The 16,254-nt window shown below is 55.4% G+C and overlaps 1 protein-coding gene across 7 annotated transcripts in view; it reads right to left on the bottom strand.

Moving 5' to 3' along the window:
- Positions 1 to 16,254, bottom strand: part of IKZF4 (IKAROS family zinc finger 4) — a 31,615-nt gene that overhangs the window by 3,335 nt on the left and 12,026 nt on the right. For 3 of the 7 annotated variants that reach the window (XM_069806367.1, XM_069806368.1, XM_069806366.1), the window contains 6 exons: positions 15,247 to 15,378; positions 13,374 to 13,478; positions 8,132 to 8,392; positions 7,518 to 7,685; positions 1,338 to 1,487; positions 121 to 252 (listed from right to left, as the gene is read on the bottom strand). In XM_069806367.1, the coding sequence (XP_069662468.1) occupies positions 121 to 252; positions 1,338 to 1,487; positions 7,518 to 7,685; positions 8,132 to 8,392; positions 13,374 to 13,478; positions 15,247 to 15,378 (948 nt within the window). The remainder of the gene's footprint in view (positions 1 to 120; positions 253 to 1,337; positions 1,488 to 7,517; positions 7,686 to 8,131; positions 8,393 to 13,373; positions 13,479 to 15,246; positions 15,379 to 16,254) is intronic. The other 4 variants (XM_069806372.1, XM_069806369.1, XM_069806370.1 and 1 more) reach the window with 3 other exon arrangements.

The following is a 16,254-nucleotide window of genomic DNA, read 5'->3' as shown; positions in this document are numbered from 1 at the left end:
CATGCCCAAGTGCAGTCTCTGCTCCCGGGGGGCCAGTCCTGGCTCCAGCAACCAGGGGGTCCCCTCTCCCTCCTCTTTCCTGTCTGCCCAGGAAGCAAGGGGGGGGGGAAATCCCCTTACCCACGAATTTCTGAGGTGTCGATCGTTTCCGTTTGGTGAGGCTGTTCGCCAGCCGGTCAATAAACGTCGGCCGATCGGACGAGGGGTGAAGCAGAGAGTCCGGCACTATCTCCAGGTCTCGCATCTCGTCACCTGGCAAGACAAGGGAAACCCAGTTCAGCCGGCAACCACGGGACGGGGCGAGCGGGATGGGCACGCTGCGACCCAGGCCGGAGACTCCGCAGCCAGCGCTTGAGGCACGCCACTCCTGCCCTCTGCCAGCTGGGACGGACCTACGGAAAGGCTCCCGGGCTGCCTGCTCCAGGCCCAGAGCTTACCCCGTCGGTGAATCGGTCGCAGGGGAGCGCCGGCAGCCGGTCCGCCTCCCTTCTTCATCGAGCTGGGCCCGCTCCTGCCACTTTGGGGAAGAGGAGCCGGCTTCAATGGATTGAAGTGCCCTCGCTTTTCTTGCCGGCTCTCAACCCCATCCTGGAGAGACCTGCCCTGCGTCACTGCTGGTGAGGGCAGCTCTGCCAGTCCCATGCCCCGCAGGTTACGGATCATCCAGTTAAAGCAGCCATGCGGCCTTAACCAGTAAACCTCGCCGTAAGCACCGGTGGCTCTAGTGGGACCAGGTCCGGCTCCAAAAGGGTGAGGAGCAAGGAAGGCTCCGGCTTTGGTTCTTTGCCGGCGCAGCAGAGACAGGGGAGTCTGCAGGCTCCACAGAGGAGCCAGAAGCTGCTTCCAAGCCACACGGTGCCCGTTTCAGACACCTGCCCACAGGGGTAAATCCCCTACATCGCGGTGTCGTAGCTGCATTCCGTTATTTATGGAAAACACTCTCGGTAGTTCTTGCACTAGAAATATGGGCCAAGGGTGTGTTTTGATTCAGGGGGCTTTAAAATTTGGCTGGCGGCGAGGGGAGGAACCAGGGAGGTAACACTTTGCACTTGCAGAGGTTTGCGGCATTAACCAACGCACACGCATAGCACCTTTCATCCCATGATCGCTGGGGCACAGAGAGCTCCGGGGCTCACGCTCTCCCCCACGCAGCACCCCCCCTTTTCTAATGGGAAGGATGTCCCCAAAGTTCAACCCTGCCAGCCAGAGACAGGGCTGGAAAGTGAACCTATGCCCCCCCAGTCCGGTTTTCCCACCCTGCCAGGACCCCTTGTCATGTCCCCAGATGGGACAGCAGCGCTCTGGCCCCCCCGACCTGGCTGTCCCACGGCACTGACCTTGCTGGCTGGACAGCGACTGTGGTTCAGTGTTCAGACTCTGCAGGTAGTTGTGGCACCGCTCCTTGTGCTCCTCCAGCGTGCTCTGCTGCTTGTAGCTCCGGCCGCAGTAGTTGCACTTGTAGGGCTTGCCGACGGTGGGGGAGGAGACTGCAAAACAGGCAAACCAGAGCCTGGCCGTAAGAACAGACATAGTGCTCTCACCAAAGAGCCCAGTGAAGGGCTGGACGTGCGTTGACAGGAGAGAAAAGAGGCAGGCATGGGTCGACAAGGAGAGTCACAGCGGGGCAGCGACCCTTGCCGTCAGACCACCACACCATCTAGCTGTGCCGCGGAGAAAGGACCTCTCCGGCATGTCTTGAGCAACAGTTTCCAGAGCTGGGAGCAAGAGCCACGACCTGCAGCTCTCAGCTCCTGCCTCAGCCTTCCTCCTGACCACCATGTACCCCAAACACAGCTACTGCACACAGCCCGGCAGCTAGACGATTCGCCTCCTCAAATGCCGCTCCCTTACAGAGAGCCGCAGGAGAAGGGCTGGATGCTCCTGGATTTTGACAGATGGGGAGCTATGAAAATAAATTGTAATTTGGCCAAATACCTAAGCCAAAATGTCTCTGACCTGGCTTTTACCTACACTCTGCTCCCAAGACACCAGCGATACGGGTTTCTAGCAGCTGCCTGGCCACATTACACACCTCCAGGTAAACCCTCGTGCTGGAAGCCCTGATGGCAAAGGCAGTATTTAAGGAGGGCAGCTGGACCCCCCAAACTTTTTAAACATTTCTAAGCATTTCTTCATCCTCCATTCACCACAGAGTGCTTGGTGGCTCGGCCAGCAGGTAGTTGCCCCCTCACCAAGATGTGCAATAAGACACTCGCCACACACATTTTTATTCTCATCTCTCCCAGTTTTCTCACTCCTGACTGAAAATCGCCGAAGCCACCCCAGGTCGGCGTTCAGCCTTGCCGGCCAGCGATCACCAGACAGAGGAGGGTTGCCACCGTGTGCCACAGAGCCGGCGGCACTCCTCGCAGTGGGCTGCACACGCCATGTCATTATCTGCGTGTTTTAACCAGCAGACTACTTACAGTGAAAAATCATGACCCCTCCCGAGGGGAGATGGTATCTCTGAACCCCGTCGCAGTTTCCATTGCGCTGCGAGGCTGCTGTCTGCTCAGGGGATGGGGAAATGCAAATGCTGACATGGGGGTTTTGTGCCGCTTGCCGGGTAATTGCTAATTAGGTATAATCACGGCAGCAGACCAGCCAACATCCTTTGGGCACAGGGGAAAGGCCAAGGCGGTCCCCACCCCATTAAATAGTCTGGGAGGGAGATAAAGGGATCTAGGCTCCAAGTGACCTGCTGCTGCAGGTTGATCACACTCAGATGCCTTTTAGGGCAGACAGCTCGTTAGGCAAGAAGATGCTAATGGGAAAAAAATGCAAGTGCAAGGAAGATGAGCCGGAGAGGCGGGTGGGCTCTACAGCCCCCTGCACGCCCCCTGGGCACTCAACCAGGATGGAGGGCACAGCCCCACACGCTCCCTTCTCCCTGGACGTCGCTCCTGACCAGGAGCTCGCCTCCCAAAAAAAGGCAGGACACGAAACTGTGGAGCTGTGCCATGCCAGGGAGGGGGATGGGGTCTGCCAGGGACTGTGGTGTCTGAGACGAGCCCAAAAACTGCTGTGCCCTTTCCCTCTGACACTGCCCCAGGGATGGGGAGGTTGGTTTTAGCAGCAGGGCAATGCCCTGAAATCAGCTGCTTTTGCTGGAAGCCAGAGCCCATCACCCTCTGCCCGGGACGTGCTGGTAGGGACGTCAGCCAGCCCCATGGCTGCGTCACACTCGCTCCGTCCAGCTCTGGTGCAAGGCTCAGGGAGGAGTGCGCTGTCTGCTGCAAGCCACCTAGACCAGGCTCATTCCGTTCCTGTCAGATTTAAGGGGTTGTTTGGGGGTTTTTTGCAGCTTGTGGTTTAACCTTTAACTGCTTTTTAAAAAAACACATTTTCAGGCTGTAGGTGAATTCACATTTACCCCCCGCCCTGGCTCTGACACCTGGATTCATGTGAAGTGTTTTGCACTGCAGCTGAGAAGCAGGGCCAGCACCTCCTCTTGCGACAGCTTGTACCAGATCCTGCCCAAACACCACTGCAGCAGCCCCAAACAGTGGCGGTCAATGAGGAGACCGGCTGCGTCCACACAAGCCGTACCCCTGCCCAGTCCCAGCCTCGCAGCTCAGCCAAGCTGCAGGCAGATCCAGGAGTCCAGGAGCCACCATGGATTTCACCACTGAAGCTCCGGGTTAGAAATCAGTCTGGAGAAGCTGATGACAAGTGCAAATCTCTCCTCCCAGCCCTCCCCAGGCAGCAGCATTGTCGCAGAGCAGCTGAATATTAGTTTACTCCAGTCCCAAGGGAGGCAAGGATACCACTAGCCTCCGAGTACGAACACAAAAATGTGCGTTAGAAATTTACTCCTCAAATCTAGCAATTTAGATGTGAGAGCCTCAACTCCAAATTCCATTTCGTCCATTAATCTCCATCACTTGTGCAGCTTTTAAAGTTAAGAGTTCCCCAAATGGCTCGGTTTTGTTACTCCTAAACAAAACAACCCAAACCCCTGCATGTGTCTGTGCTTCACAAAGCTCCCCTGATAGCTGCGTTAGGATTGGAGTTGGCTTTCCAAGCCAGGAAGCTCCGCATGGATACCCTGAAGTTATTTCCTCAGGATCCAGCCTTCCCTGTCCCTGCGTCAGCTTGTGTTTCGGGGTTCTGGGGGCAGGCAGCTGCCTGCAGTGCCGGGGGACAGCAGGACAGGGAGAAGCCTGGGACCTGGCCATCGCCTGACCATGCTGGGACGGCTCCCTGGGGACACAGGGACCAAGCTGTCCTCCTGCCCACACACCTTGGCAGCAAAGGTCTCGCTCCCAGCGTCGAGGCTCCTCTGGGGCTCTGCCCATGTCGCAGCGATGCCCTGCCACGGTGGTTTGCTAAGTCTGCGCTGGGTTTCCCCTCGCAGAGGGTCAGCTACGGCTCAGGGACAGCGTTTTACGGTGGCTGCAGGACAAGGAGGGAGGCTCTGTCCTGAGCCAGGCTTTGCAATGCAATCAGTCGCTTTTCTTTTTACTCCTTAGTCTGTTCTTTGAAAATGTCCTCTTTTACCCACTGACACGTGCTTGTGTCTCAGGTGGACTTGGTCCATCTGTCACCTAACACGAGCGAGAGGCTTCCAACAAGCAACGAGGTCTGTTTAGGATCCCCAAAGTTCTTCACTCATGTAATACCCAAAACATAAGCAAGGGGGACGCTCTCCTCGCCACCGGGCCCCACCAGGAGAAGTTTCTTCTGACCAAGTACAACAAACAGAAAGGATCCCTCTGAACACAAACTCCAGGTTCGTTTATTTACTGGGCTGCGAAGCAGTGAGGACTAAAAGGGAGGGAAGTCTCAGGGGACCGGCGGCAAGTCTCAGCTGTCCCGGGTGTGGGCTGCAGCTTCTGATCTATTTCAGAGCAACGCAGCATGTTTGATCTGGATTTTAATACCTCACTTTTTTGGACAGCACATCTTCCGAGATGAAAGCTCAGCATCCCTCATGGGGATGGCATGAAACGCACATGCCTCTAGTTAAGGCAGAGGGAGGGAAAGCCAAGCCCCACTGCCTTCCACCCAGGCAGGGTAACCGTTAGACTTTTGCCTGTGAAATCCACATTAAACGAAGGTTTTTCTTAGTAATTAGCTCCCATAAAGACTAATTTTTGTTTGATATGTTGAGGGCTTGTCCCATTTCTGTGTCTCTTGACTGAAGGACTCAAGGCGACCCTTTCCACGCCTGGCAGTGGGGAGACGTTGTCACAGCTCTGTGAAGGACCCACCTCTGGATGTTCAGCGAGGGCGAACGTGGTGGACAGGCACAGCCTGAGAGGGGGATCTTGACCCACAAGAAAAGACATGACCAAGGAGTCCAGAAATGACCCTGCATCCCTGGGCCTGGACGGCTTGGGGTCCCCTGAAGCACATTAATTAGGAGAAAGCCCCCATGAGCACGAGGCAGGCTTGGAGCAGGATCTCACCAGCCACGGCAGCTGCTGGTGCAGCATGTGCCCCTTGGCTCAGGTCTGCACATCTGCCCTCACGACTCTCTCGGCTGCCAGCGAGTCGGGGTTCCCGGAATGGGGCTCAGCCACCTAGCGCCCCAAAACCCCACATACCAACACGGAAGGGATGGGGAGGGTTTAAACAAAGCAAAAAACGGAGACCTTCCTAATGGGACTCTGCTCCGGACACACCAGAGTATTTTTTTTCAAAAATCCAGGAGCCATCCAGCTTTGGAGCACCTATCCCCTGCCAAAAACCCGTGCGCTGAAGGTCCCCAGGCAGGGGCTCGTCAGCAGCACCCTGGAAGGGCAGAGGGCAGAGCCGCCGGCAAGGCGAGCTCGCTGCAGATGGATGCCAAAGCCCTCCGCTCCACCGCGGTAACTCCTCCCCGAGCCGATGCAGCGCTGCCCAAGATGGAGCGCGGCTCGGCACGCCGGCCGAGCTGCTGCCGCTCGGAGCAGCTGGGGGCGGAGGGGAGGAAGATGGATGATGCTGATTGCTCCAGACTGAAGGACTCGTCAGGAGAGCTGAAGGCCTTGAGGTGGAGTGGCCATGGCTCAGCTGCTCCGAGCAGCCGCTGCGGTGCTTCGCGGGGAGCCGGGCTGTCACCGGAGCCTGGCTTTCCTTACCCTCCAAGCAGGGCAGGAGTAGATGCACACACTCTTTGCTCTCTAGAGTTAATGACACGAGGCTTTTTACCTCCAACTACTGCCTTCTTGCTTTTTTCCAACCCTCCCCCCCTTTATAGATTAGGAAAGAACATGGGGAAAGGATTTCTTTGGCATTTCTCCCCATTAACTGGCAAAGCCTGGGGCCGCTAACTTCACCTCCTCCCCCAGGGTGAAACCAACTCTTTCCCGATCACCTGGGTATCGGAAACGCCACCCGCTGCCATATTCCGGCCACGCTGGAGAACCAAACCAGAGACTAAAAAAGTTTTACACTGAGAAGCAGCTGTCCCTTAGCAGCAGGGATGTCCAGAGACAAAAATATAATGGATGGGAAGCTCCTGCAAACTCCCCAAACCTCCTCCCACAGAGATGCCAGGCAAGAACCAACAGCCCCATTTCCAGGCTTTGCACCTTGCTTTGGGGGTCAAACCACCTGGATTCCCCTCCGGCATCTCCCATAAAGTCTCAGATGTGTGTGCAGGAGGGAGATAAATCCCAAAAGAAACTGCAAAGTGGGAAGATTTGTCCACAGCAAGATGGTAGCTTAAGCCCAGAGCATCGCACCCTCCGACTGAGAAGGGCAGAAACTTAAATAAAATCGAGGCTCTCAGGCCAGGCTGCGAGGGGGGAGCAGGCTTCTGGGCAAGACTGCAATGAGAACAGGCTCTTTAGGGGACAGGTTTCTTCCTTCAAGGAAGCACATGACACTCATTTCCATGCAGCACTCAAAAGGTTAGAGAGAGTCACAGGTGTTCAAAGCCATCTGTGTGAACTTTAAAAGCCCCAGCAGCACCACAGAAACACGCCGGTACGCAAATCAAGGGAAAACAATCACAAACCAGGGGGCCGGCTGGCGTACTTCACTCCCACCCATGGCCCCAGCCAGCTGTTACATCACGGAACCGGAGGGTGAAAACCACATCTCAAATGTCATATTTAAAAAGGACAATGTCAAAACAACACACAAACAAAACCCCTCAGCACTCATTTTCACTGGGGCAGGGCACACCCAAGGGTGGGACCTATCTTGACTCAATAAAATCTATTAAACATTTATCTTTATAAGTAAGAGATGCAATAACCCCCAGGAATGACTGGAACAAAGCAGCACAAAGCCCCGCAGACGGCCCTCTGGTCAGCGGAGTTCCCAGACCATTAACCAGACACTGACACAACCTCCCCCAGGCACATGCTCTGCCTTCGGCAGGTCGGCTCTGCACCACGACAGCAGCGTGGTGACCGCAGCAAGTCGGAAGCCGGTAAGGGACCAAGTTTGGCTGCTGTCAGTTGGGACCTTGAGGCTGGCGCTTTTGGAAGCTGGCCTCAAATCCATGGTTTTGTACCATCATTATGTGTTCCTTCTCTGCCTCCCCACCCCTTCCCAGCCCGTGGCCGGCCAGAGCTACCCACCGGAGTGCGTTCGCAGGTGGCCGGTGAGCGCATCCCTCCTGCGGCAGGCGTAGTTGCAGAAGGGACATTTGAAGGGCTTCTCGCCAGAGTGCAGTTTGATGTGACGCAGGAGGTTTCCCTTCTGGGTGAAGGAGGCTCCGCACTGGTTGCAGTGGAATGGTCTTTCTCCTGCAAAACCAGAGCAGTGGGTGAAACTCACAATTAAAAGCACTTTCCAAGTCTGCAGAGGAGCAGCTCTCAAACCAACAGCCTGGGAGACCAGAAGCATTCACGGGTTCAGCAGCACTGAGCCTGTTGGACAGGGAAAACCCTAGGTTAACTACCAAACGCAGTGCTCTGGATGTGACCCCCAATGTAGGGAGTGACAGATCTGCTGCTGGAGGTTGGACAGTGACGAGGAAAGACCAGCTACATGCACTTTCCTGGACCTTTCCTCATTAGCATCTTCTGGCCACCATCACTGGGGTCAGCATCTTGGACCCAATACCCATCTCCCACAGCATCCGTGCCCACCAGCCAACACATGCTTGCCACCTGGCTTCAGAAATTCACTTTTCTCCAGCCCAGGCTGCCCCTGCCCCAGCAGCAATGCCAGCCTCGGGGCTGCCACTCACCAGTGTGGCTGCGCTTGTGCACCATCAGCACGTTGGGGCCGATGCACACCATCCCACAGATGTCGCATTTCAGCTTGCCGTTGGGCAGTCGAATGCTCCCGGGGGAGTGAGGGTCCTGGCCTGTCCCATCACAGTAGCCCAGGGGCTCTGAAAGCGAGTCCTCCACGATCACACTGTCCTCCTTCTCAAGCATCCGATCATCCTGTGACAGCAGCCGGCTGGCTTCCTCATCGCTGTACATCTCCACCTTGATAGAATTTGCTACAAGGAGGCAGAAGGGATAAGACACAGTCAGTGGAGAAAAAACTCTTAAATTAAAGAAGTCTGGAGCACAGCTTAGGCAAGACTTACTCCTAAAAGAAATACTGTAATGAGTTAAGTGATTTGTTTGCGATAAATGTGCATCTTATTTTGTCGACTGCTCAAGAACCGACATCATACACGGATCACAGGAGGTTATGGGCTGGACGGATTGTTTGCACACCCCGCAGATTACGGCTCTGCATCTTCCTTTGTAAGGTGACTGACTGAAGAAAAAGACATTTAGTTCCCTGAATTCAAAGGCAGAAGGGGAAAGAAAAACCACTCGTGCTTTTAAAGTACTGCAGACGAAGTAAAGACACCAAATTTTGACACTCTGAAGCAATAAAGGGCTCAAAATCCACTAGCACAAAGAGCTTAACACGAGTCTCTTGGATAGTCAGTAAATTCGGCTCATTAGAGAAGCCATTGCTTCACCGCAAGTTTTCATCTTTGCTACAAGACCTGGGATCCATCAACTATCTAAAGGCAGAAAAAAGAAACCAAAGAGAGGACGGTGCTGTCTGAAAACCCCCACCCCTGCCCAAGGCGTGCTGATCACTGCCTCACCAGCAGCCCTGGCTCAGACCAGGCTCCCTGCAGGCAGCTCTGTCTCTTCCTCTTCCCTCAACTGCCAAAGAGGCTGCAGGAATCGTGTCGAATGCAGGGAGGGGACAAACATGCAGACACCTGTGGGGTGGTGTTTGGGCACCGAAAACCCTGAGAAGGCTTGTGTGAAACTAGGGAAGTGAATGTGAGCGATGCCAGGGACAAGGGAAAGGTCCCACAGCTGAGGGCTGGTGACTCCCAAGAGCAGCTGCTCCGCAGCGGTTTTGGTCCAGACAAGAGCAGAGAGAGGGCAGAAGCCGAAGGAACCATGCTCAAGAACCCCACCAAAGCTGGATGAAAGAGGGGCGCGGGGCCAGGGCAGCAGGTGGGTCTCCCCGCCGCAGGACGGGTGCTGCAACAAAGCCCCCAGGTTTCCCTCCCCATCGCTACCTTTCCTTCCTCCTGCTGCATCAGGAGCGGAGGCTGGCGAGGGGATGCGCCAGCCCTGACCTACATTCCCGGCTGCTCTAATGATCTGTGGAATGCCACAAATCAAACACTCCCCGAGACGACGGCGACCACTCTGCTCCCTCCGCTGCCAGCAACCTGCAGCCCTGTGGGGACCGGGAGAGGGAATGACGGGGAAACCTCTCCCCCTCCTCCCTCTGCCACCTCCCAATGAACTTGTCCACCCAGATCCTGCACACTTCCTCTCTTGGCCAAGTGTTGGAGTGATCATCCCACCTCGTGACGCCAGCTGTACCCTCTGCTCGAGGGAGAACTGCTGCCGGGACACCCTCAGCCTCGGTGAAAAGTTGCCTGTTTGGAGACCCAGTCTTTAAATATCGAATTGGAAAGTTTCCTCCCACTTTAAGCCATTGCCAGCAGCCGGGAGCGAGAGAGAATGCCCTGGGGAGGCTCCCCAGCACTCTCCAGCCAGGGACGGCCGCTCCTTGGCCGATCGCATCCACTACCTGCTCCCGTAGTGCTGGTCCTGGCAGGCCGGAGGAAGATGACGATGGAATAAAGTCGAATCCAGGTCATCCACATGGTCATGCACTGAGCCCACGGGCTTGAACAAAATATTTACAGAATCCGTTTAAATATCAGATTCTTATTTCTTCCATTTAAAGCAGGAGGTTCTTCCCAATCCCTTAAGAGGAGAACTGTGGGGGCTGGAGGAACTGAACTTTATATACACAAAGGAGACTCTGCTGCTGCCCGGAGGGTAGGAGATTGCAGAGTCCAAGCTGCCTTGTGGAGACAGGCGTGAGAACGGAGCAGACTGAGTGCAACCACACAGAAATCTCAGCAGCTTCCAGATCTGGTGCTGACTCGATCCCTGGGGCTCGTTCAAGCTCTTTGTGAGAGCGCGAACGCTCACCCATGGTCCAGGGACGCCTGTGGCATGCCAACAGATGCAGCGTACCAGCCAAGGGGATTCGAGAAAACCTTGGTAACATCCCGGACACCAAACCATCGGGAGGATTTGACCTTTAAAACCTAAGGGGGGTTCTGAACAAACTCTCCCATCGGCTGCAGCAGGGATGATCCGTCCCAGTGAGCGAGCAGGAAGGCTTTGGGTCGCTTACCGGGCAAGGAGGACGCACGAACACCGGAGAGTGGAGATGGTGGCAGCAGGACGGTCCCAGTCCCAGGGAGACCTGCACCTCCTGCTCCCCCGGGAATGGCAGACACGCAGCCCCGGAGGAGCCAGGCCACGTGCTTGGAGAGGAAAGCTCCTCTTCCGCACCACCTTCGACACGGCAGGCAGGAGGGCTCTGGCTCTTCCCCAGAGCTAGGTACAGCTTCACAAGTGGGGATTAACGAGGAGCAGCAGCATGGAAGTGATTCATCCGAGACTGCGTGAGGTTTATTGCCGGGTGAAGAGCCCAGGAATTCTGGCTCTTGCTCCCTTCCTTCCCTTCCTGGATCCTTGCAGCAGACAATGCTGCCTTCCCAGAGAGGCTCCAGGCAACATGAACTGTGCATACACCCGGCCTTGGCAATTGGAGGCACTTTCAGACCGTCTGCTGAGCCACTGGCCAAAGTCACCACTGGCTGCAGACCGGGAGGAGACTCTGCGGCTGAAGCATTCTTGCAGGGGGAGCAGAACTTTATTTATGTGTTGGCCGGTGCCACCATGCTCCCCTGGGAGCATCCAGGAGACCCAGCGCAAACAGACGCCGCTGTGCACAAACACGAAGTGAAAAGCTCCTCTCTCGGTGGCGGGAGCTGCCTGGATGAGTTGACGTTTGCTGCACTTTGATTTTCTGGTTGGTTTTTTTTTTTTTCTCCCATTCCCCTGGGGACTTATTTTTTTCCTGGGCATAGAAGGGACGCCAACTATTGTTCTGTAATTCTCCTTTCAGAACCAATGCAGAGTCCGGTCTCACTGGAGAGAAGTCTCTGCTGGCAGAACAGGTTATATAATATTCTTGCTCCTCTGGGGCATGATGCTTGCTGGATGAACCAGCTGTGAAGTCAAGTCAGATCAGAGGCAATACCATCACTAGCATCCTGCTGTTAAAGGGGAAGGGATCGTTATTGTCCTTTCAGTCAGTCCACGTGCTCAATTCCTTTTGCTTCTGATCAAGCGAAAAGGCTATGTTACCTCTCAGAACTGTCCTCTGCGAAAAAGCTAAGATTTCATTTCTTTGCAGAGCTTCTAAGCGTTTTTATAGGGCAAATGTAAAATAAATAGCAAGTAATAAAAGGAAAAAATGGCAACAGAGCTAATTCATAACACTACCACTTCTGAAAACGTCATGTTTTGGGTTTATTTTATCCTGGTTCAGAAAGAGCAACCTTCAAACGCCAGGGCCTAACCAGAGGTGTCCCAAGCACCTAACTCCTGGAAGCCCACATGGATAAATTACAAGGGAGTTTCTCTGCTATGGAAAAGCAATAGGCAATTGCATGCTAGAAGCCAGGAGAGAGGGAAGATCAGAGCAGTGCCGGTCTTTTCAGTGTTTTGGTTGAGTCAATCTGGTAGAGATAGCCCAACTGTTGGCTCTTGAATACCGAGAGTGCAATTCGGAGCGGGACTTGCCAACTTGTCTTGTCTCAGCGCTCCTTCTTTTCATGCGTCAACATGACTTAACGGCATGTAGGGCCTATGGAAACTTGACTGCTGCCCCAAGAAGGCTGCGATGTAAGTTAAGCCTGTACCAGCTGTACTGAGCTCATCCAGGGCCACACCATTCCTCAGCGCACAAGGGAAATGTCACGTTTCTCATCAATCACCACAGCAAGCAACGGGAGTGGACGGCGTGCCAGGACGAGGGACAGACTGTGGCAACTCTGAAATCAGACCTATTTTCTGGGGGAGGTTCTTAATATAACTGAAAAAGCAGTTTCATTAATTTTAAATAAAAAGCAAAGAAATCCATTAGTAGACAGGGAAGGAGATGGTAAGCTTCATGTTGTGGACAGGAGATTCCCCACACCAGTCTCGTTTCTGGATTAGTTCCCTGTCAGGTGCCAGCCACCAGCTCGGCCGACGGCACTCTGCCGGGCGAGAGCACATGGAGTTAGAGGCACGACCAGGCAAGACCTCAGGGGGCACACACCCTCTCTGCTCTGCAGTGCCACGGCGAGCTGACAAGAGCTGGCAGAAGAGGAGCTCCCCAAGGAGCACGCTGCCTCTCCCCTCTTCCGCTCATTTCTTGGTGGTGGGGAGGAGGCAGAAAGGATGGAGAGACACGATGGCAAAGCCAGTGCCTGAACAAAATAGCACAGACTGGCCAGGGGTAGGTGAAGGCTGGGAGCTGGTGGCATGTTTCATCACCCCGTGGCACTCCCGGTGTATCCAAACATGCCCAGGGGCTCTCTGAACCTCCCGCAGCTACACAAATACCTTCCCAACAGACTCATTCACGTAGAGGCAGAGTTCTGCTGCTATGTGAACTGCTGTGCACACCGCGGACTCCAACCTGCCCCAGCTACTACATGAGAGGAAGCGGAGCAGCTTCTCATTTCCCACACAGCCATCTAGATGGATATAAAAAATAACTTATTCCAAAGCAACCAATGGCTCTGCAGCCCCTCCATAGCTGCAATCATTAACAGTCTGGAACACGCAGCTGCTTGAAAGTCAAGGTGAAATTCACAACAAGGAAAGACCCCGAGTCCTCAGCATCACCACAGCCCATTTGAAAAACTCCGGGCTCAGCAGCAGCCGGTGCCCAGGATCAGTAACCGGGCAGCTGCTCTGCACGGAGACCAAAGCAGGGTTTTATCCTCTTCGGTTGGAAAACAAAGAGTCAGACTCAGAGAGAAATCTGTCACAGCGGGAAGTCAAAATTTATGTCACGCCTGAGAGAGTGCAGGGTTTGGGGACAACACAGGCAGACCTTGGCATGGTTTTTTTCAGTTAAGTCGGCATACTCACCACTGAGAGAGCGGCTCGGGGAGGAGTGCTGGCTGTTGGGTGTGCTCACCGTGGGTCCCACGATCGCCGAGCTGAACTCCTTCTCCAGAGAGGAATCCCCACTACCTTTGGGAGGAGGGAAACACAAATGAGTGATGCCTGAAGTATGGCTTGTGGGCTCCCACTGGCTTCACCCCACCAAGCCCTCTTCCCAGCATCTCTGCTTTGGAAGGGGGCTGCTGATGGGCCCTTCGGGGGGCTTGAGGACACAGCTTTTACCCCAACGACACTGTCTGCCACGCACACCAGCACAGGATTAGACAGGAGCTTGGTGCTTTCTGGACCACAGTCCTCCAGCTGTGACCTCCTCAGACACAACAGCCCCAAGCCAGCGTCCTGCCGACGGCAGCAGCATGCTTTGCTCAACTCGCCGGCTTGCAGAGAGGTTGCAGAAGGGGAAAGGGGTCGGCAGGCCACGCTGGAGGGCTCTGAGGGAGCTCTGGCTGGCACTGCAGTGAGGGGGCCAGGGCACCCCCCCGCACAAGCATCAATCCCCCACCGAAACGACCCGTGCCTTGATCTGCCAGGCTGACCCCACTGCTCTGCCTGGGCAAGCGGGTCCCTTCGCCAGGCATAGGGATCCCCCTCCCCGACAGTCCCTATTGAACTGACAATTCCCAAGCAGATACTCACGTCCCTAGGAAGCCGAGCCCACCCCGGACAGACCCTTGCAGTCCCTGGAACCAGGCCCTTGCCCATTCACGCTGGAAAGCTAATTCAGCAATACAGCTGCCTACCAGGAGCAAGCCCAGATCACCTCGAGCCCATGGCATTTGCGCGGCAGGCTAGACTCATTTTTTCCCCGTCGGGGGCTAGCAGGTTTCTGTTCCGGCAAGACCTGCTGTCTGCCAGCGCACAGAAAACCCCCGGTCCCCTGCCAGCCCTCCCCACCGCGCACCCAAGAGCTGGGCAGCTGCCTGCAGTGGCTGCTCCTCGGCGATGCTGTGGGGACAGGGACAGCGGAGTTTCACGATGGAAAGTGCAGAAGCTCCGTGAACGCCTTCAGCACAGCTGGGAATGTTATTTCTAAATACTTGCATCTGGAGAAACTCTTCTCTCGGTGCTCCCCGAGCCCAGTTCATCCCATTGTCTGATGACTACTGGGACGCTGAGCTCATCAGCCTCGCTGAGCATGGGAATCATTTATGGTAACTGCCCTCAGTGAGACAGCATCTTCTAAATTGCTGCTCGACTGACACCAAGCTGGGACACCCCAGCACCATCCTCACCCTCCCCAACTCCCCGCGGCAGCATTTTGAAGAGGTTTTCTTTCCTCCTGGGGTCACAGTAGGAGAGACTTCGAGGACCTTTCCCTCTCCCCTCCCCACACTTCGGTGAGCCTGGCAAGCTGCTGCCAGCGAGTTTGAGTCACGCAAAGCCTACGTGTACTGCCAGCCACAGCAGAAGAGGTTAATGAGAAGGCTGAACAACGAGCCCGGTGGAGGAAAGCACCCTGCTGCCGAGAAGGAGCTAGCCCCACATTACTCTGCAGGCTGGGGGCACATCCTGAGGCCGAAAACCAAACAGCCGCTGCGTGGGGTGAGACAGACCCTCTCAAAGGGTCTCGGTACATCACAAGTGGCATCCTGAGCCTACCTCACTCATATTCACGTCCACGGGCATCTCGGGGGGGGGTCAGGCCTTTCCTTCCCTCTCCTCCCTGCCAGCACAGGGGATTTCAGACACCTATAAATCACCCTCCAGAGTCAGTCCCTCTGCCCAGCACAGCCCCCTGCACCCCTTCTCCTCCGCGCACAGAGAGCGAGCAGAGACGGCACCGAGTTATTTCAGGATCCTCCCCCCCGCCGCTCCCGTTTAACTCGCATTATTCTACCTTGCTGGAGATACCCTGGAGTGTTATCACAGCCAACTCCTTGGAAACAGCGCTGGAGCCCAGGCTGCGTGTGCATGTCTGCGTCGCTGGCAGGGCGCACGCAGCCACTCACCTTCCAGGAAGAGCAGATTCCTGGAAGCGAGGGAAACGACCGTCATTTTACAGTCAGGCGGCATGGCGAGCGGGAACCCGGGCTGTGCCTCTCCCCGGCTCGGGGACACGCGGCTGTGGCCTTCAGAAAGCACGGAGCTGCACCGAACCAGCCAGGGACGATGCTCTAAGGAGGGAGAGGAGGGAGCAGGCACGGGATGGGGGATCAGGGATGCTGCGGGATCTCTGCTCTGCCTTCACAAGGCAGCCGGCTGCCCGGGGGCTCAATGACCAGGCAGAGGACCCGAAATATCATATCGGTGGGAAATACAGGATCCAGTGACCGGAGGGAGAACAGCATCATCCCCAACATCAGCCTACAGTCAGCAATGGCTCATTTGGGCTCTGACCCTCTTGCATTGAAAAGGGATGGGGACACCAAAGCCTCGGTCCTCAGCTCCAGAAACAGAGCAAAACTGTCTCATATTAAACTCCTCCAGCCATCCGGTGTGTCCGGACCCAGAGCACACCAGAGCCAGGCAGCTCTGGAGCAGATGCTCAGCCCAGAAGACTGGCACTTCACACCTTCTCAGCACTCTGCATACACAAGCATATCCATACCAAACAGCCAAAGCCCACAGTCACGACACACGAGACCACGGCCTCAAGTTGCAAGGATGCTTTTAGGCAGAGTTTCCAGGTGAGCTTACCTTGGCATGCAGTTCCCATCCTACAAAAAAAAAACCCCTCCTGGTCCCAGGTTTAACCCTGAAGATATGATCAGGGCTCATTAACAAAGCATCCAGGTGATGCTGACAGCAGGAAGAGCCCCGCTGCACTGTTTTACAACCTGTTCCCAGCTACTGCCAATCTCCGATGTACTGGAGAAAGGTTAAAAAACCCACACTAGAATTTAAG

Source organism: Haliaeetus albicilla, chromosome 18 (genome assembly GCF_947461875.1).
Source record: "Haliaeetus albicilla chromosome 18, bHalAlb1.1, whole genome shotgun sequence".
Lineage (NCBI taxonomy): Eukaryota > Metazoa > Chordata > Aves > Accipitriformes > Accipitridae > Haliaeetus > Haliaeetus albicilla.
Note: the sequence above shows the minus strand (reverse complement) of the source record. Positions and strands in the feature narration are given on the sequence as shown.